At 40.2% G+C, this 21,881-nt stretch overlaps 1 protein-coding gene across 3 annotated transcripts; it reads left to right on the plus strand.

Moving 5' to 3' along the window:
* Positions 1-80: 80 nt before the first annotated feature.
* On the plus strand, positions 81-20,844 carry LOC102236381 (spondin-2-like). 3 transcript variants are annotated; one of them, XM_023328791.1, is made up of 7 exons: positions 81-3,693; positions 4,775-4,825; positions 9,559-9,787; positions 11,932-12,152; positions 18,134-18,325; positions 18,637-18,808; positions 20,187-20,844. In XM_023328791.1, exons 3-7 carry the CDS (start codon positions 9,559-9,561, stop codon positions 20,375-20,377), a joined length of 1,005 nt encoding a protein of 334 aa, XP_023184559.1. In that variant the 5' UTR covers positions 81-3,693; positions 4,775-4,825; the 3' UTR covers positions 20,378-20,844. The 3 variants fall into 3 exon arrangements, with proteins under 3 accessions (XP_023184559.1, XP_023184558.1, XP_005795538.1); XM_023328790.1 differs by having other exon boundaries at positions 81-4,825; XM_005795481.2 differs by lacking the exons at positions 81-3,693; positions 4,775-4,825 and adding an exon at positions 4,836-5,923.
* Positions 20,845-21,881: the final 1,037 nt, after the last annotated feature.

Consider the following 21,881-nt stretch of genomic DNA (forward strand, 5'->3'; position numbering starts at 1 on the left):
CATTTCATTTTAGCCCTGTGGGTGAATTTGCAGATCGACCTAAAATATTAATAATATTGATATTAAGTCAGTATTTGAATAAAATTGACACTGGGATCATTCCGATCTTACTGGCATGCTAAGATCGATACTTTAGTTTCAGATTCTCACTGAACTCTACCTCAAAAAAGTTTTGTTTCGATGTGTTCTCAAATTATATGTTTTTGCCCTTTTATTGCAGGAGCAGATGCATGCACGCGTTTTTGCTTTTCTACTGTTTCTGCTTGTCATAAAACACCTAAAGGTCAGAAGTTTAATAATATATCAAGCATCTGAATCGTTATCGGCGATACTGGAGCTGTACTGTGTACCATGAAATGCAGTATCACACACCTCTAACTTTTAGGGTTCTTTAGTTTGTACTTTGATGGAAGGTGAACCTTGACCCCAATCTGAAGTCTTTTGCTTCCTCCAGTTTTGCCCTGAGTTTTGCTCTGCCCTCCATGCTGTTCGATTTAGATTTAAGCTTATGATTTATGCTGTCAGTTCTGATACCCTATCCTGATAAAGAAAAGACTCCCCATGGCATGATGCTGCCACCACCGCATGTGGGTAACGGGTGTTGTGGGTCATAACGTCACACATGGCTTTTCACATGTAGGCCAGAAAGTTCAATCTTTGTCTCTGACCAGAGCACCTTCTTCCGCATGTTTGCTGTGTCTCCTACGCCGATTTTGGCAAACTGCAAATCATTTTTTCAGCAATTCCTCTTCTGTTGGCACGCATTCAGAAAGGCAAGATGTATTGATTGCACAACGTTGTTTTTGTCAGCAGATGTGTTGCTCCTCCAGAGTTGGCATCGCTCCACTTTATGCAGAGAATAAATGATTGTTTACTAATTGAGAGGCTGTTGACAGCAACTGGTGAAGCTGAATTTTATTTAGAGTAATCGCAGCAAAGGGGACTGAATACAAAAGAAATCCAAATAAAATACGTTTAAGTTGATGGTTATGTTGTATAAGTGCAACGGACTGTTTGTGTATGGATGTGAGAGAGTTACACTACAGCACCTGAAGAAAAGCCAGCTGATTAACATAATGAGTCCAGTAGTTGAAGCACTTCTGTCCATAAGTACCTTGATCTTTACACCATGACATACTGGAGCCTTTATCTCCGTTTTTGTTGAAGTTGGGGGGAACAGCCATATTGCACAATCACGTGTTTGTCCACTTCTCAGAAGTTACAAGAGGCCCAGGATGATAGCTGGGTTTCACAGGACGTGACTAACACTTCAAACACACTTCGTCCAACTCCTTCTTCAATCTGACGTCGTCAGCTGCCACGCTGCACCGCCAGGGATTTTAGCTTATTCTTTTTTTTTTTTTTTGCTTGTTCATTTAGCGCTGGAGTAGACACTGAGGCCTCATCACTTCTGGGAGAACACAGTTAAACCAGTAAAACGTGAACCCTCGGTTCCCACACTGCTTCTGAGTCCGTAAATTCAGATAAGTGCTCTGTAAAATGGGTCAATGTGCATTAGATTTTGGATAAAAAAACAAGGTGGTTTTTTGCTTCTGCTAGTTTCCAGATGTCTGCCTTTTTTCTTTTTTCAGAATGTTTTTTTTTTATTGTTTAAATGTGTTTAGTGTTTGATTCTGTGTTAGAAAACTAATACAACATGATGTCTTTCTTTAAAAAAAAAAAATCAAATTCAAACACTTGAGACCTTTCCAATTTGAAATACATATCTTTTAATTGCCAACAGTCTCTTTTTTTTCTTTCAGCCTAATATTTCTTCCATTTGTCTGAAGAAAAGTGTTTTCAACCGCAAGTATTAGTTTCCAGATTTTCTCCTTAAAACCGAAATAACCTCACTCTGGCATGAGAAAGTCAACAAAAAATAACAGCGTTGAACCTTAATGGGGGCAGCTTGACAGATCAGAGTGTGTGGTAGTGTATGGCATGCTTTTGCATACTTGCCCATGTGATGGATTAGTCTCCAGGCAGACAAAGTATCCCATTTGGAGGGATCGTACTACCAACCCGAAGGCAGCGGGATAAATATTTGTCTTGGGTTGTCTCTGGAATGATCGAATATTATTTCAGCCTATAAAGGACTCGAATACTGTGTCCCGTTCAGAGCTTGGTTTTCAATCCTATTATACACTTAAACTGCTCATTTAATCTGTATTGATTGTTTTTTTTCTCTGCTGGTTTAATTCTGATCGTAGTTGGTAATCAGTGCAAAAATGATTGATATTGCATGTGTGGTCTAGTGTAAGAAGTCTCTTTTTGTCTCTGGAGTGTACTTGTGAGTACATTAGCATCCTGGGTTTGGGGTTTAACCTGGTTTTCATCACTGTGTTTACACGGAGCACCAGGAAGCGGGTGATTCACATCCTTGTTTAAATGATTGGATCTGTATTCAGCTCTCTGACCATCTGTACACATCTGTGTCTGATTTTTATGGACTCTTAGCCACTTAAGATCATCTCTAAATTGCCTGAGAAGCTTGTCCGAGTTTACAGAAATGATTTCACCGGGTTGTGTTCGTTACAATTATCTCAGCCGTGTTTGTTCTGTTTGACCCACTTCTGCAGCACACACTCCATAAATGTGCACTGTAATTGTTGACAGTCTTGAGCTGAGGATAGCTCCTCAAAATCCTCAGGTTCATAAGGTTTAACTTGTACTTTCCAAAAGACACAAACTGCACCTTGTAAAAGCATTCATACCTGTCGAGCTTTTCGTTTTTGTCACGTTGCAACCAGAAACTTCAGCGTGTTTCAACTGGGGTTTTATTTCACAGGCTATCACAAAGCGGCGCATAGTTTTGGTTGTGAAAGGAAATGCATAAATAGTTTTCAAAATGTGCAAGAAGAAAATTAACGTGTGTGGAATGCAATTGCATGATCAGTTCAGATTGCCCACTTTTCCTCTGATCCACCTGTAGAAAATCTAATGCTACCAGTTGCCCTCAAAAGTCTTGTAAGAAGTAAAGCGAGTCAACAGCTGTATAATTTAATTGACTTAAATTATACGCCTGGCCTCAGACACCTCAGCAGCGGGTCAGAGACACAGGTGGATGGAACAATATTCCTATCCACCTAAACCGACTGTGTGGACACGCAGAGGTCCACGGCTCAGGTGGAAGAACTGCTGCATATGACAGGTATAAATTCACAAATCTGTTAAGAAGAAAGACAGCTGAATAAAAGTCTTACCCGTGTAGCGCTGCCACTACTTTGTGAGGCAGCATCACGCGGAGGGGATGGCTTTGGTCAGAGAACCTGGTCAGAGTTGAAGGGAGGATGGATATAGCTGGCATTTTGTGACAAAATGTCAAAAAATATAAAATAACATCAAGGGATGTGAGAACTTTGGTGAGGCACCGTACCATCTCTCTTACTAGATAGATCAGAACATGCCGTTAAAAATTGATACCAAAAATGGCATAAATGTGAGCTTCAGCTGAATGCCTGATCTCTTTCTAATGTTGCTTTTTTCCTTCTCTTCTCTGCGTCTGTCTGGTGGAGGCGTTCTGTGATTAGCTCATGGCTTTTCCCCTTCTGACTTCACTGACTGGAGTAACGCTGACGCTTGCTCATGATTGACTGATGAGGACGAGAGGAAAACTTCCATCTATCTTGGAGTTTTGCGTCAGCCTGGAAGATCTGCTGCTGTATCTGGTGTCCTAATGCTAATCTCCCATGTGTGCGTATGCGGGCGTGTGTGTGTGTGTTACAATAATCACAGCTATCATTAGTTCCAGTTTTCAGAAACACTTACGCTCTATCTGCCATTGTGAGCTTAGGTGATTTTACGTGTCGCATGCACACCTGACCAATCTAAAACTGTTGTTTGAAACTAAATATCAGTCTGCCTACTCGCTGAGTTCATTGTTATCAATCAGCAAGCGGAAGCAGGGGAGTTTTCCTGCATCGCAGCAGAACAGACTGGGTGAAGGATGCAGGACTGCATGCAAATCAAAAAGATGAATCAAGCCCGTAATGAAGGGAAAACAGATGGAGGGACATATATCTACTTAACCAACTCCTTTAGACTGCAGGACATAAAAACTAAATTGTTACTGGATACCCATATGTCTGCTTTTCCTTCTTCCCTTTTCTGCTCGTCATCATCAGCTGCTTATTCCTGGAAGGTCTGTAATTTCTGCACCGGTTGAGAATATCTTTGCTCCTCTCAGCACAGGCATCAACGTGTCTGTAGGAGTCCAGGAGGCATCCTGACCACATGCCCAAATCACCGTCAGGATGTTTTGTTTTTGCGATAGACTGCTTGTGTAAATGTAGAGGCAGTGAACAGAAGTGGCAAAAAGTCTCCACTTTCTCCATGTGATCATTTCATGTCTCACTTGTGAGGTTTTATGTGCGCTACAACAACATAGCTGTAAAAACAACGCTTTGAAGACATCCTTCAAACCGCTCAAACTGTGTAAGTCTCTCTCCAGAAATGTTTCCCATAATGGCAGGTTTTGCACAGAAACGTTGTTTCAACCCAGAGGAGAACGTGCAAACTCCACGCTTGAAGACCAAAGGCTGGGATTTAAAGCCAGGACTTTCTTGCTGTGATACAACAGTCCTAACAAACACACCACTGTGCAACCCGAGTCCTTTCATGATCTGAAATAATTCATTAGATCATGGCAATCCATAGTCGCATCCGCAAGTCACATCGGAAGATAACGCACTACACAACTACTGAACTCTCAATAATTGAAATACATAGAAACCACACACATTTGATCAGATTTTCTGTCTTCTCTTGTCTGTAGCGCATGTAGTCAGAGTCCGGGTCTTCATTTCATCCCTCCAGGCTTGGAAAGGTAAAATGTGTGCTCCTGTTTACTTTTACCTGCTGTAAAAGTTGATGCTCCAACATGGTCTTTGTCAGCATTTACTGTGTAAATGTCTCTTCTCATATGAACATATGACGGGGATTGTATCACATTATCTAGCCACACATGAGAAATTGGGAAAGGTTTTTGAGTTTTTACACACTGACGTTTCCTTGCCAGGCTGTGTATGTGAGGGCACAAAGGTAGCTGCTTTGTTCCTTTTGAAGCCTTCGGTTAAAGTGGCTGTTTTAAGACTCTAACATGTACAAACAGTGTCTCTATTATACTCGGTTTCAACATATTCACAAGTAGCTCCTGATAACAGAAACCTCCCTGGTTGTCCATGTGCGTCCCAGCTGTGGGGAATCGCTTTTTTTTTTTCTTCTTTTCTTTGCTGCTGCACATAAACACGACGTTTTACACACTCTAACCTGAAGAAACGGGGATCCTAATGCTCGAATCACAGCTGGATCTGGAGATGGAGTGGTTTAAAACAGAGAAGAAGTGTAAAAAAAAAAAAAAAAGATACGGAAACCATTTTAAACCCCTTTGATTCCCTCTGATTTCCAATCAAACTGAAATTAGCTGCTGAAATCAGAGCCAGTGCTTCTGTCCAGACTCCCCTCATTTGTCAGGCAGGTTGCGTGTCTGTCTGCGGAGCCGAAGTCCTCGTTACTCTTTCAATTTTACTGCCTTTTTTTTTTTTTTAGCAACTGAGCACCAAAAAAATAGACAATGCTTTGGGGTGTTTGCCTGGAGGGATGTTAACTGCCTTCTGGGAATTGAGGCACATTGAACGACAGAGGGAGAGAAAACGAGAGAGGAGCAAAGACTGTTAACTGCCTTTCCATACAAGGAGAGGTGAGGGGCGAGTGGGGGAGGAGAAAGAGAGTGAGAGGAGGGTAATATGAGGAGAGACAATGAGAGAGAGAGAAGGTAGGAGGAGAGAAATCTGGAAAGAGATAAAGGGAGCCCACCGAGCGAAAAAGAGTGATGAGGTTGTGCCAGTTTCAGTGGAGAGGAAAGTGAGCAGAGCTGAATCCTCCCTGTGGTTGTGCTGCTGCTTCTCCGACTGACCCAACGCAGGTAGGGAACAGACACAGAGCACCCGTCATCCATTCAACACACACCGAGCCTGCAGGAGTCTGGCCCTTATGTTCTGGTTGTCAGGAAGCATCCAGGAAGTTTCTGTCTTTTCTTTCAACAAAAAAAAAACCAAACAAACTGATTGTAAATGTAAGCTAAACGAAGCACGTATTTATGTAAATACTTTGAATAATCAATGTCAACATGCAATTTATGAGTAATTGAAGGTAAATACAACTGAGCGTGCCTGTGGTCGAATTTGGAAACCAAATGCAGAAGATGAATAGTTTTCACAACAATTCAAGTGAACATGACTTCTTCTTGAGATATGTTTGTGTTTTTCTGCTTTAAAGTAAGCTTCTGTATGCATTTATATTGTCTTGCACTTTGACGAGAAGCAGCCGAAAACTGACAAATATCAAATTGTTTTTCTTATCCTTTCACCTGAATGAATCAAATGTCTTTTAAAACAAAAAATCTACACATTTTTGCAGTTTTCCTTTAGACTTTTTGCATATGGCGACCTTGATAAAAATAATGTTTGTAAAAGTTGTTTTTTGCCAAAAGGAATTTTTTTGTCTTAATCATCTTTTGGCAAACAATAAAGAGAATATTTTTATTTATTCATTTATTTATTTTGCAAAAATCACCTTTGGCATAAAAGTGACTTAGGCCATTATTTTAGGAAACCTTGATAACATATTCCTCCTTAGAGTTACATGGCATTTCACTGAACTCTACCCACAAATTGTCCAAATGTCCATCCTTTCTACGCTTTCCGTCAGTAGCGTATCTAAAAATACTTTAGAATAATCAGGTTTTGCACGCAACATTTAGCTGCCTTAATTAAATTTCTCACCTCCTGTTATGTCCCCACCTGTCTAAGTGTCCATCTTTCTCCTTGTAGCTCAACCAGAAATCTGCACACGGATCAGGCATGCATGAAAAGGATAATTCAACACAGATGGTTGCATCTTTGGTTTTTTGGTTTTTTCTCGTCCTGAACAAACTCCTGATTCTGCTATTGTTGCCCAATAAAAGATTTTCAAGGAAAAAAACAAACAGAAAATTACCTTCCCTGTCAGCTCCTTGTTAAAAATCTGTGTATGTGTGCAGATCTGAATGACCAAATTAATGGGACGAGGTTGAATGTTTGCATTATCGCTGCATGAAGCTGCTCTAACAGCACAGGAAAGGTGCCTGAAAGATTTTATTGCTTCTTATGCCTTACAGGAAAAAATAAAAAAATTCTCCTCCGTGTGAGTCTATGCTGGCTGATGAGGTCACAGTGGGCCTGGGCTGCCGGTGCAAGTGTGTATTTTTGCACGTCAGAATCACCGTGAACTCTCATTAATCCATCTGCGGTTTATTTGTATTAATATTTATGTGCAAATTCAAGAAATATCAGGTTATCGGAAGTGTGTTGCAGCTTTGGTGTGACTTCTGCCCAGGTTCCTCTTGAAAATGAGATCTAGATCTCAACGGGGTTTACCTGGTTGAATAAAGGAAATACTTTTTTTTTTTTTTTCAAAAAATTGTTCAGGAGGAAGGTCAGAGGGTTTACTAAACCAAAATAGTGTTGAAGAGGTAAGAGAAAAGGAGAACCAGTTTTAGGAAACTTGTAAGCCTTTGCAGAAGTCAGAGAAATGACCTTAGGAATTAGTTGGACATCCAAACCTTGATATTTCTCCCTGCAGTGATAAAGGCTGGGTTATGTGTCTCCATACTGCAGGTATTTTTATGGGTGGCTGTTAAACTCTGCAATGATTAATCTGCAGTCAGTACAGATGGGGAACTGATCAAAAGATCAGCGACATGCGAGGCTGCGGTGAGAAAAAAGTGTCAGAGTTGGACATTTAGAGCTATGTTGGCTGAGTAATTCAATCTGACCTCTGGAAATAGACCTCAGGGACAATATGCAGCAAGACATGGGTGTTAGGTGTGTTGATGGTGTGTGGGTGTGGACATGTGTGTGTGTGTGTGTGTGTGTGTGTGTGTGTGTGTGTGTGTGTGTGTGTTGACTAACCCAAATTTAACTGTCTGCATTCTGCAGCTGCTTGGAGGTTTAGCAATACTATAGAAACACACCGGGTTGGCCCTTTGTAGAATGTCAATAGAAAGAAAAATCTTCTGCTCTCAGCTTTCAAGTTTTATTTCACGTTTAAGTCGGCTTTCAGTAAAACGAGAAATCAAACATGTGGCCTTGAAATTGCATTTTTGTGTTTATTTGTGATGCAATTCGGAAATGAAGCTGAAAACGGAGAGAAATGGCAGGAAAATATTCACTCCTGCCTCAGAAGTGGAGAAATGTGTTGAAATAATGCAAAGGAAGAAATCAAACATAAAGCAGCCAACACTGCAAGCAAAATCTGAGGAAATGCTGCAGAAAAGAACGTGACTAAACAATGAGGTGATCAGAAAACACAAGAATTCAGTGAAATATACAAACCTGAAAACCAGCATGACCAACAATACGTGATACTTAAAATACTTTTTTTTTTTAACATAGAACGACTACAAACCCTATACCAACTCTTAGGTACATTGTACTACATCCAGCTACATTGAGCAAATGTTGTGAAAAAAAACAATGAAAAACATAATTGAATCCTAAACACAGTAAAATTAGACTTTGATGATGGATAAAAGACCTGGACAAATGTAGCTTTCACACAGTTAAATCCCTTTTCAGTTTAAAATCACTATACTTTTTTGTGCTTGCACCAATTTAGGAGACTTAAGATTTTTGATAACATATAGGCATTTTGTGACAAAATTTAGCAAGAATCAATACTTTTAGAAACCCCTGCATGCTCTTAAAAAAGGTTTTAACCTCAAATATACATAAAATGGAATTCAAGTTGGTGATTTACGATATTTGCAATTTTCACTAATGGTGATTTGACCGCTTAGCATTGACATTGTGAACTTAACACTGCAGTCTAACTTTTGGCCACCATCTAAATAAGGCAGAAACTTTGGTGAAAATTTGAGAGCAATGAAAAGACACATTTTCCCTCCTTTACTCTCCTTAGCCCTGTTAAAATATATAAAAGGTGAAAAGTGTTTGCAGTGATGGCTGCGCACGTGCCCTCCTCCCCTCTCTGCCTCTAAATAGAGTGCGAGTCTGTCTGACTCAGCTGAGGGTCAGTGGATGGTCAGTCGGTGAGGTCAGATAGATTTCACATCCATATGTGCCGTTTTATTTCAGGGCAGCTCCTGCAACACACATTCCTGCTGAATATTAGCTGTTGTCGCATAGCTAGAGATTGGCTGGAGATCAACACACACACTGTGCCCAGCCCAGAAGTTGAAAGCTCAAGGGTCAGAAGGTTCAACAAGCTTTGTTCTCAGATGAAACGTCTGTATTGTGATACGAGGGCAGGGATGTGGAATTTTCCCTGTCTCCTTTTATTTTCGAGGTTTGTCCAGGGCTTGGCTTCCTAAATGTTCTGGCTAGTCTTCCTTTTTGTTTCCTCCCAAACCAAGATTATGTGCCCAAACACATTTGATCTTAAAAGGTGCCTCCCAGTTTACAGTTCCAACCTCCTTATCAGACTTTGTTCAGGAATCATCTCCAGCTCCAACATGCAGCTGGACGAATAACCCGGTTTTTCATTTTTCATTCCTTGCAGATGATGTCTTCAGAGCACCCGGCCTGCGGTTGGCTGCACAAGCTACTTGTTTTGCTGGTGAAGCTTCATTTCGCGTTTGCCGAGCCTCTGCAACCCCTCAACAGAACGGGCTGCACAGCCAAGGGTCCCGCTTCCTACATCCTGGTCTTTACAGGTCACTGGAGCCCGCAGGCTTTTCCAAAGCAGTATCCCCTGTTCCGACCCCCAGCGCAGTGGTCCAAACTCATAGGTGAGAAAGATATGGCTTCTCTTTAGAGTGTTTTTGGAATGAAATAAAAGCGTCATACGTAACACTGGTAGAAGATTTTATTACCGGTGAATTTTTTAAAAAAATGGTCAAAGAAACTACCAGATGGTGTTTCTCTTTGTTTTTCTATCAGCTGTCAGACAAATCACATGGTTCCAAAATGGGGCTGAAAAGAGTTGGGAGTATAAACATGATTACCTAAACAGGTGAGTCTGATTAACTGAATGTGTTGCAGATGTAAGGAGGAGGAAACACCATGAACAGAGATCAGAGAATTCAAAGTGGATCACAAAAACAAAAGTTTGAACCAAAATCTGAGGAAACGCTGCAGAAAAGAACGTGACTAAACAATGAGGTGATCAGAAAACACAAGAATTCAGTGAAATATACAAACCTGAAAACCAGCATGACCAACAACACGTGATACTTAAAATACTTTTTTTTTAACATAGAACGACTACAAACCCTACACCAACTCTTAGGTACATTATACTATATCCAGCTACATTGAGCAAATGTTGTGAAAAAAAAAACAATGAAAAACATAATTGAATCCTAAACACAGTAAAATTAGACTTTGATGATGGAAAAATGACGTGGACAAATGTAGCTTTCACACAGTTAAATCCCTTTTCAGTTTAAAATCACTATTCTTTTTTGTGCTTGCACCAATTTTGGAGACTTAAGATTTTTGACAACTGCCTTAGCTGAAATTTGAACTGCACGTTTACAAGTATGATTCACATATCTACAGATAGGCCACACAATGAGTAGCTTTCAAAGAGAAATTACTCATCTCATGCTTTGATCAGTGCTTTCAAGCACAAGAAAACAAATAAAACCTTTTTACGTCTTGTTGCTGAGATTTAAAAATCAAATAAATAAATAATAAAGATTTTTTTTGAAGAACATGCCAAAGCAGTGGTCCCTTCTTGCTTGATATGGTGATGTGTCAAAATAGGAGAAGGTTAAAGCGAGTAATATCACAAAATATTGGGGACATAGTAGCAGCGATGTCTGGTTTCCAGGTGGCCCAGTGATGCCATGGAAGAGGAGAGTGCCCTACTTATTCCTAACAGAGACAGGCACCAGCGGTTCTGACATAATTATTTCCATGGGCATGGAAAGAGATGGTCTTTGTCACCAGGGAACAAAAACACAAGGGCCTCAGTGAGCAGACGGCAAACTATAGGGGACAAAAAAAAAAGCTGCAGCAAACGTCAGTAGGGAATAGGGCCGAGGACTCTGAAGGACTGGACTTTGTCATGAATAAAAAAATACTCAAGCAATTTAGGAAGGGTTGGCTTTGAAGTCTTGGTGGGGCATAAGTGTGATGCATTATCAAATTTCGGGGGTTTGATGCTAGTTAGGATGGAAATGCAATTAAGGTCCACAAGTAACGGCGGTATGGGGAGAAACAAGATAGTGTGTGAAGTGTGCTAGGCAAGTTGTGCAACTAAGTGTGCGCTCATACATGTGTCAAGACTATTTAAGGTTAAAATCCTGAGTCTGTATGTGTGTGTGAGTGTCTTTATGCAGCTCTGAAAAGTGAGGTAAGGCAGAACCATCAGAGCATTTGTCAGCGTGTTTCTGGCTAACCTTACTCTGCCCTTAAAACCACGGGTCCAGGTCAGTGGCTTTGTGGGTCTCCAGAACCTGTGGTTCAAATCTAAAACTGGGCTCTTGATTTTTAACAGATTTCTGAGATAGCCAGAACTTTTTCAAAGAATGTGAAGAGAAAGCCTGCTGGCCCAGGCTGCACAAAAGCATCATTAAGGGTTTTCAGAATTGTTAAAATAAATTGTTGTCCAACTTCTGCCTGCCAAGTCCAGGATCCTGACCTACATCCTGGCAGCTCCGGCCTGTGTTGCGGTTTCTGCAGGAAAAGACGGAGAATATAACCTTGCAATAACACATGCATATGAGCAATTCCCTCAGAATTATCAGTTTAAATGCAGGAAGTAGGAGGCAGCCGTAGAAGTACACTCAGGCTCCGTGGTGGAAATGATCTCATCGTCTGGCTCAGGACTCTGCGGAGCTTCATTGACACTCAAAAGGAGTCAAGTGAGCATGCATCTCACTTCTCTCATCTCACATTTCTTCAATTGCTTTTTCTCTCTCAATAGCGGCGAGCCACAACCACCACTTTAAGCTCTGGGAGGAGGGCTCTTCAGCCAGTCCCGGGGTGCAGAGCTTTGCTGAAGTTGGTGTGACGGTGGAGCTGATGAAAGCAGCCAAGGAGGCCCGGAAGAAGCGCACGATCGGAGTTATGTACCGGACAGCCGGCATTCCCAATGGGATCGGACACAGCTCCACGGAGATGCTCATGGTGCCCCGCAACCCACTGGTAGGAGACGATGACGCTTCAAAAAGCACATCTACACTCACGCAGTCACTTTGAGCTGGGTCTATTACAGCGTGCATATGCACCCACCAAGTAATGTCCTACTTATTTCCACTACACCCTGTCAGACTTTGTTTAGACCAAGTGCCTGAGTTCAGTAGCCGCAAACGCCTACATCCATCCTGCACACTTTGCTCTCAGGCTGAACTGGAGCCGAGGGAGGGGCCCATCTGTGTAAGGTAAATACCAGTAAATGCCAGTTACCTCAACATAAAGACTGCAGACGCGTAGAAACAGCTACAGTTTTCCTGTCTGAGGGAAGAGAAAATTGGCCCACCAGTGATTTTTGCTTTTTGTTAATTAGCTTGTTAAACTTTGAGCTAGCGTGCTTTGTCTATACACAACCTAAAATAAAATGTATCCTGTTATTATCACCAAGCACAAAAATAAGTCATGCATTAGCTGTGCTTAACCACAATAGATCAGTTTCACCAGCCACACCCAGGCCTAATTACTGTAGAAATCAGTAATCCCTTAAATAGAATCTATTTGACAATGTGACAAGGGATAAAAGATATCCAAGAATAGTTAGGGAACAAAGTCATTAATATCTCTCAGCCTGAATAAAAAGAGAAAAGAAACAAAAGCATTTTAGTGGGTTTTGATTCCAGTGAACCACACTTGGAGTCATCATTCACTAATGGAGAAAACATGGATTTGTGGTGAATCATCTGAAAACTGTCCAGTCTTCCAAAATTACTCCAAGAGTCCATAGATGATACATCCAGAAGGTCATAAAGTACCTAGAACATCATTTAATGCTCCACAGGCCTCACTTGCCTTTAGAGATTAAGTCAGTGAATGAATGTCCTGACACTGTTGGTCAAAATTTGTTGTAATGATTGATTGAAATTATTTCACGAGTAACAAAACATGTCAAAACCATTATTGTCGTTTAGGGTTGCGCATCTGGGATGAGTTTCTCCTGCTTGGACGCAGTGCTTCCTTTGTCCAAACAGATCCTTTTTTGCTTTGAACCAAAAACTTCAGTGTTTGGTCTTCTCTGTCTACAAAACACAATTCCAACAGTCCCTGTTCTTCTGCATGTGATCTTTAATAAACTGCAGATGAGTTTATTCATCGTCAATCTGGGCTGGGAACAAACCGCAGATGGGGCAGTGGGGTTCTTCTCAGACGGTAATCGCCTTTTCCCTGCAGTGGACATCGTCCTTGCTCAGAGTTCCTCTGATGGTCGACTCACGAACGTTAACGCAAGCCAACGCAAGAGAGGGGCCTTTAGTTGATTAGAGGTTGCTTCAAACCAGATCGTGGTTTCAACATAAATGTCTAAATCCATTTTCGGTCATCCTCACTCTGCAATGCTTAATCAAAAAAACATCTTACTTTTCCTTTGTTTTCAATTAGATTTTAAAACATTTCATATGTTGGATGCTGGTATGAATAGATACAGCAGATATAATCTGATGCAATTTGGTGAGTATGATATGTCGTGTACTGACCCGCTGGGGGAGCCAATGAAATCTTTCATAGTTCATTAATTTTAATAAATAGAAAAAAAAAACACATTTAACTTTTAATCCAAGAATGTCATTTAACAAAAGGAGCTGGTTGGATTGTAGGCTATGTACACATTCCCTTCCTCTGAAATATTATTTATGAAGATGTCTGTTGGTCAGAGTGGCTTTAAGTTGAGAAAAATTAAACAAAGAATTACCTCCCATTATGTTCAACATCATGTAAGATTTTTCTGACTTTTGACTGGTCTGGTACTTTTCTTAGTAAAAACCTCAATGCTACTAATGCTCTTCTGTGAAGCAATTCAAACATCTGGCATGTTGAATTAATTGTCTGTTTTTAGCTAGGCTCACTTTGTATTTATTTAGTGATTATTCACATCAGATGTTATCACAAGGCACATTACAAGACAAGCAGGTCAAATTCAGATTTAATTGTATGTAACCCAGTTTGATTTTATCAGCTTAGTAAACTATTCATAGTTAGCCAAACACATGTAAAACAGTAACATGGACGCTTTCCACTTTCTGTGCGAAATATTTGTCAATATGATAAGGGGGAAAATGCAACAAGACCACCAGCTCATTAGAACAATACAACTCATATGCTCGACTGGTTTTTGAGTACAAAAGTTGGAAATTTACAGGAGCTTTTATAGGAGTTTGTGTGCATATTTGAGCCAGTTTTCCCTTAACAAGAACTGCTCTAAATTCAGCTCATCCTCATGCTGTTAAAGATTTTTACACTTCTTATTGATAAAGGTATAAATAATTTTTAAGAAGAAAAGGTAAATAAAAACAGATGAATTGTTGTAAAACGTAAACTCTTTCACACGTTTTTATTATTTCCTGTTACATTTCCTCTCAAAAATTAACTTCTTCTTTGAATACAAATTATTTTTAATCTAAACCTACCAGAGATTATGTGTAATTTTGGTTTTAACTGCTTGTAACAATACTATTCATCAATTAGAATATAGACGATGTCATCGTCTAGTATTTAGAACCCAGTCTTTGCCTCTTTTCTCCGCCCAGCTGTCTTTCATCTTATAAGCTAGATTTTTTGTGGCTCAATTCCCCACACAGGGATCCACAAGCATTTCACAGTTTTGATACCAGCAAGAAAAAAAATTAATCTGAAATGTAGATAGATAGATAGATAGATAGATAGATAGATAGATAGATTTTATTACAGACTCAGAGTCCAGATTACATACAAAGGAAAGCAAAGACAATAAAAGAATAAAAAGTACAATAAAAAAACCAACTCCTAGCCATTCAGAAGGCAATCATACCAATGTCTCCAGAGTACAAAAAGTGTATGTAAAGTAAAAAGTTGTCTAATTAAATCTGTGGTCTCTTTTGAGGCGATATAAGGTTGCTGCTTATCTTTAATAAAGTTCAGATTCAGCTTAAGTGCGCCAGCTGATAAAATTGTTCCTATCTGGGCTTTTTTGCTTCTTACCTGCATGTTCAGGTGAGAGAGAAGGTCCATTCCTCTTGCGTCTACTATACTTCACACCCATATGCAATAAAATCTGGGTTTTTATCCGTCCGCCAATCTGTGCAATGATATGTGCCTTACTGTTTCAAATAAAAAGAATTAGATCCTGTTTTTTCATTTCAATTTTTATTGTAATTACCCGTAAAAAGTGGCATTTCTTCAAGATTATCATGTCTAGAGAGTCTCCTGCTTGCATTGTCAACTACATTAGGAGACTAGTCCTTGAACCAGAGGGCAAAAAGAAAGAGTTGAACACTCTTTAGTTGAGCATTGTTTCTGTAAGCATAGGTAATGTACAGCACCCCGCCGTGTTGTCTTCTAGGTATGTGACGTGTGTGCTGGTCTGTTTTTAGATCAGATAAGCAAAGCAAAGCCCAGCTATTGAGTGTGTTGTTTTGGACATGATTTAATGACGTGATCCAGCTGATAACTTAATCTGTGAGTATGTTGCACTGTCTGTTGCGCTCTCATTTATAAATACTGTATCATTCCTTTGAAGACAGCCGATGGTTTATACGACATCCGCCAGGAATCCCAAACACATGACTTCTGTCATCATATATCCAGCTATTGTTTAATGTGGAGCTCAACCAGATGGAGACGCAGAATGTGATCCATTTTAAGCCGCTCGAGAGGCTTTCTGCTGGATGCCTTCTGGTCTTTGAAAACGGTTTTCTGAGATGGACACAGGGTTTCAAGATTGGTCCTGACCAGGTCCTATGTAATGCAAACTTCCATTCAGCTAATAATTAAGAAATTAGCCGAGAGGCGGCACCTTTCAGATTAGCTCAGGAGAGTTTCAGAAAAAGATGAAAAGCGTAAGAGGCAGGAAGTTCAAAGAACAAAAAGGAAGGACGTTGATGTTTCTAAAAGGCCACAAGACTTCTTCTGGTTTAGTCTTTACTTTTTAACATTTATCACTGGAAGAAAAACGAACACTCGTATGTCTTCCTGACTCATCTCATTCCTTTGTCTCAGATCTGCTGGTCCCCGCTCTCTGTTTGGTTCAACACCAGCGATTCATTCAAAGCCCATACAAAAACCGACTCTCAGACTGACAAGATGAGCAGCAATTGTCAAATGTGTTTTTCCAAAAATGGAGAAGTTTTCAAAAGTGCTGCTGTCTGGTCTTCTGCCATCACTTCAGTGTGTTTTGACCCTAAATCCACTCTCCGAGATGAGATCACCGTTTCTCAGGAAACATACATCATACAGGAGACAGACGGGGTGCACGTGTACACATGCCGACTGTTTTATAGTCGCAAAATCCCTACATCGGCGCTCGTGTGTGTGATGTCAGGCCTATTGCATTTATTGTCCTGGCTGATGTTACTGTGATCTCTGTAATTTCATTCATTCTGCACTCATCTCACTTTCCACAGGATTTAAAGTTGCACAGTCCAGAGTGGACTAATGGTTATTATATTAAAATAGCAAGTGTTTTCATTACATTTCAATCTACATGTCATAGTATAAAATATTTTTTATTAGAGATAAGAGTTATTTTATTCAGCTTCAAATAGAGTTCAAGGTTTTTTATGGGGTTATGTTGGAAGACTGACTAGACATTATATCACCTTACATGTGACGGAACAAGACAGTTTGGGTCTTGGATGGTATTGAGGATGCATGTGTGGTTTATTATTATGGTAGCAACCATTTGAGTCGTTGGTGGAAAATAAAAATAGTTTTACACCTTGGACATTTTCAGATTTTGTCATATTACAACCACAAACCAGAGTGTATTTTTTATATAAATATTATGTGATAAACCAACAAAAAGCAGTGCATAATTTAGAAGTTAAATTAAAAGGTACATTTTTTTTGTCAAAGAAAATCTATAAAATGTGTTGTCCATTCAGCATTCAGCTCTCTTTTTATGATTTCTGGGTAAAGCCACCTCACACTTCAGTCTAGAGACTGACATTTTTACTAATTTTACCTTACAGAATCACTCAAGCTGAGTCAAACCGGGTCGTGTTAATCTCAGGTTAATGTATGTGATGTGTTGTTTAGGATTATTGTTCTGTTGGAAGGTGAACCTCCACCACTGTCAATTTTCAGCTTCAAACGTGTTTTTAATCTAGGACTGCTCTGCACTTTAGCTCTATCCATTCTTTCTGTATTGGCCAGAAAGTTTGGTTTCATCTGACCAGAGGTCCTTCTTCTGCCTCCACTTTCCTGACATGGTTTTAGAATACTACAAATTAGATCTATTTCTTTTAACGATGGCTTTCTTCTTGCCTCTTTTCTAACAAGCTAATATTTGTGGAGTTCAGCTAATAGTATGCAGACTCTCCCAGCTGATAACACTACAGATTCTCCATAGTGACAACAATCCTCTTCTTGGCTGCTTCTCTGATTAATGTTCTCCTTCCCAGCCTGCCAGTTTAGGTGGACTATCATGTCTTGCTTAGGTTTGGAGTTGTGTCATAATCTTTCCATTTTCAGATGATGGATTGAGCAGAGCTCTGTGAGATGTTCAAAGCTTGGGGTTTTGTTTTATGACTGAACTCTGCTTTAAATTTCTCGTCAACCTCACCTGTTTCGCACTTGGTTGCTGTTTGTTCTCTAATAACAAACCTCTGAGGCCTTCACAAACCATTGGTGGTACTGTATTGTATTTAGGGGTATCACAGTAGGATGCATGCTTTTGGATTTTTGTTTATAGTGAAAATACATGTATAATTTTTCTCCCACTTTAAAGTTCACTACTTCATGTTGGTCTGTGACATAAAATTCCAACAAAGTGCAATAAGGTTGTGGCTTTAATGTGAAGCACAACTTTTATGAGTACCTTTGCAAGGAACTGTAAGTATTTTTAACTTCCTGGTAATCTGGTCATCCCTTTTTACAAAATTATGATAATTAGTGTTTCATAGTTTTTCAATTAAACTCTCTATTTTGGACATTGAAGTCTAACATCAGTGTTTTGTGTCTGACAGCTATCTTTGATGGTGAAGATGATCCCCAGCCCTGACTGGTTTGTCGGTGTGGACAGTCTCAATCTTTGTGAGGGTAACCGGTGGAAACAGGAAGTGACCGTCGACCTCCAGCCTTATGATGCAGGAACGGACAGTGGATTCACTTTTTCTTCTCCCAACTTTCCCACCAGCCCCCCTGAAAACATTACAAAGGTATGAAGAAACCATCATCTGTTTATGTCCTTCACTAAGCTGTTGCTGCCTCAAATTCTGGTGTCTCTGTCTTGTTTTTGGAGTACGTAAGCAGAATGGGAACAGGGCATCATTCTTAGCTGTCTGTGGCTGAATGATTGCTTGGCAGCCCTCACGTCTGACCTGAAGTGATTTAAATAAAAAGGGGCCCCTTATATAACAGACTATCCATCCTTTTGCAGCATGTGCTTTAAAGCTGGCTAATGTGCACTGGGGGTTCTACTGAGAATCTGTTGCTTTTTCTGATGAACTGCTCGCTGACTGCTTTTCAGATCACGTCACAAATGCCGAACCATCCAGCCAATTCCTTCTACTACCCTCGACTAAAGGAGCTTCCACCTATTGCCAGCATAAAGATTACCCGACAGCGTCGAACACCAGACCGCCAAACTTCTATTTCTAATCACATTCTGCCAAACTCCATCAATCCTCAGCGTTTCTCAGGTAATAACACAAAGTTTTTCCTCACAAAAATATTTATACCCCTGAAAGTATTTAGACTTTTTCCTACCAGCTACTGGTAGGAAAGAAGCTGGAGTTGCTGTTTGAGGTTGAACCACAACAGTGTGGAACCCAACTCCGGGTAGAGGGGCTTCCCAGGGTGTGGGGATTACCCACAAGCTCTCAGCTGATTGCCTCAGTTTTAGAGATTACTAGCATGAGGGGTCACCTCTTTGTGGCATTAAGTTGCAAGAGGGAAGGTTCTGACCTTTTGCACTGAACAGCAGTTCAGATTACCCGGCCTTCTTGGAGTCCAAAAAATGTTTTGCAATTTAACTGAGCATGAGTTGATCATAAGTGTGCTTGATACCAGGTCATCTTGGGCTAAAGGTCGATGATCAGTGTTGTAATCTTATCATTTGACCTGCTGCGGCTGAAGAGAGGGCTAGAGATATTAACTCATTGCCACCTGGTAGCGAGCTGAATCCACTGGCAGCGATTTGTTAGACAGATCTGGTAAAACCAAACATATGTTGAGAGTGAGCTGCGAACATCTGGTGGAGGAACCTGTTCAACTTATGCCTGCTGGAGTCCCCAGCAGGCATATGTCCCCAACTTCCCTTGGGGAAGTTGGGGACATGAAATCAGAATGGGGCAGGACCTTCACTGCAGACGTGGCTTTCGAGAGCTATGGCCTAAAATATATTGCCATTTGTTGTGTTGGTGACCAGAGGATCTGCTGATGGACCCCAGAGGTGATGGAACCTGCTGGGTTGAAGAAGGCCTTGAAGGGTTGGTTGTCTCTAAATACTGTCAAATAGCACAGGTATAGAAAAAACAAGACAGACTGCAGCATCTGTGTTTTGTCTGATTTTGAATTAGGGAACTGCAGACCCAGACTGATGTTATTGTAGACCGGTGGAAAGAGCACTTTGAGAATCTCCTCAATCTTGTCTCTTTACTGTGAGAGAGTCGGAAACTGAAGACTCGGAAGAAGGCATTCCATCACAGTAGCAGAGGCCACTGAGATAGTTAAATAGCTCTCCATTGGCAGGATGTCAACCTACAAGGATGAGATTTTGCGTAGGTCCATCATAGTTAATAGACCTCTTCAGTGCTGCATATTGAAAAGGCACAGGGGCAACACCAGAGTAGCATGATAGTTTAGTGGTCACACTTTTTAAGACAGGGAACAAAGAGTGAATTCCAACCCTTGAAAGATCACACTTCTCACCCTCCCTGGGAAAGACTAGACCATAGGTTTACTCTTCCAGAACAATATAATCCATCTGTTTGTCTGTCTGCATGTATATGACTGCTGCAGAACAGGCATTTCTTTGGGCAGTGTTTCTTCATTTTCTTCTTCTCTCTTTAAACCCAGCAACACCTTTGGATTGCGAAGTCTCCCTCTGGTCATCTTGGGGTCTGTGTCTTGGTCCCTGCTCCAGAGGTGGAGTTCGTCACCGCACACGTTACATACTTCTGCGGCCAGCAAACGCTGGCAGCCCCTGCCCTGAGCTGGAGGAACAGGATGAATGTGTGCCACACAACTGCATAAAGAAACGCCAGTAATTGTCAAAGCAGGAGCATAAAAACAACCAGTGATGAACATTGGACTCTCATGCTATCAGTGCTGGACTGAAAAAAAACATTTTATCATGTTGAGAATTTATCAGATTTTTGAAGTGAAGCAATAAGAACTCAATGTGTATTGTCACAAAAAGAGACGTCTGCAAATCAGCAGAACTAAGAAAAAACAGACGTCTCTTGGAAAAACTGGCTGGTGGATGAAGATTAAAGAGCTAAAATGTTATTTAGTCTGACTTTATTTTTGCAACTGTTGTACAACCTGTGTTTGCACAAAGGTTGAGTTGTTTTGTAAAATGTAAATAAAAGTGAAATACAACCATTTGTAAATTATCTCCAAAAATATATGTTTTATTCAATATAACAGAAATATGAATTAATTTGGGTTGAAACAAAGAATTTGTGTACCATTTTTCATTTTTTCAAATAAATGCGCATTTTGTTGTAGCGTTCATGCCAATACTGTGTTAAAAACGTTGGGACAAACATGGGTGAAGATTTTCCAGTGAACTAAAATCCAATTAAAACACGTGAACAAAAATACCTAAAAGTATATCTATCTCTAGAGCCAAATCCAGTCATCCTACAGAAAAAACTTTTTTTCAGCTGCTTGTATCTGGGATCTTGTTCAATCAATAATAACCCATATTGCAGCATCCGAGGTGAGGGGTTGGAACATAGACGGACGGTAAATTGAAAAGTGTTGCTTGTCTCAGCTTTCTTCACTACACCAGACCAGAACAGCACCCACATTACTGCAAACAAAGCATTTATCTGATTATCCTTTCTCTAGTCTATTACCATCAGAGACCAAGATACTTAAAGTCCTTTGCTTGAGGCAGGACAATCTGTATCTGACTGACAGCAGATAAATCCCCTTTTCTTTCTTGACATTAACGAGATCCAGATAGGATGATTTTGACATGATGCTTGTTTCTCATCATTAAGTTTAAGGATCTGTGATGGTTTGATGCTTATAGCAGAAGTAATTCAACATCCACAAAGGAAACACTGATGTTTAACAAGTAGTACATGTTTAAGAAAAACACACACTAGTCCTCATGTTATTTTATGAGATTTTATGTGACTTGCCTGAACATTTCTCATATTAACAACAAATAAACATAATAAAGAGGAGCCAAGCAGTGGAAATCATACGGACAAATAAAACAATGCACCTTTTAATCAATGTTTATAAAACGTTCCTTTACTCACTTATGCTCTGTGAGAATTAAGACACATGGCTGCCTGCTTACTTAAAAATGGCTGCTTGTATCCAATTCAAAATGATGGAATGTAAAAATATTATTGCTGCACAGATATAGTTCACATCAACTACATTCTTACGTGAGTACTGCTCTTACATGTGCACAGAAAGATCCACACTAAGATCCTTTGACCTACTGCATACCTTCACTGGACTATAGCAGCATTGGATTACATGAATAACCTACACATGTTTGGGTTGTAAATCTCTTCTAAAGTAACT

This window comes from Xiphophorus maculatus, chromosome 23 (genome assembly GCF_002775205.1).
Source record: "Xiphophorus maculatus strain JP 163 A chromosome 23, X_maculatus-5.0-male, whole genome shotgun sequence".
Classification (NCBI taxonomy): Eukaryota; Metazoa; Chordata; class Actinopteri; order Cyprinodontiformes; family Poeciliidae; genus Xiphophorus; species Xiphophorus maculatus.

What these genes read in the sequence shown, in the direction of transcription:
- LOC102236381 (XM_023328790.1), top strand. Translation starts at nt 9,559, where the DNA reads ATGATGTCTTCAGAGCACCCGGCCTGCGGTTGGCTGCACAAGCTACTT. An exon ending in GCAGTGGTCCAAACTCATAG is followed by an intron (nt 9,788 to 11,931) that starts GTGAGAAAGATA and finishes CTCTCTCAATAG; the next exon opens with CGGCGAGCCACAACCACCAC. An exon ending in CAATCCTCAGCGTTTCTCAG is followed by an intron (nt 18,809 to 20,186) that starts GTAATAACACAA and finishes CTTTAAACCCAG; the next exon opens with CAACACCTTTGGATTGCGAA.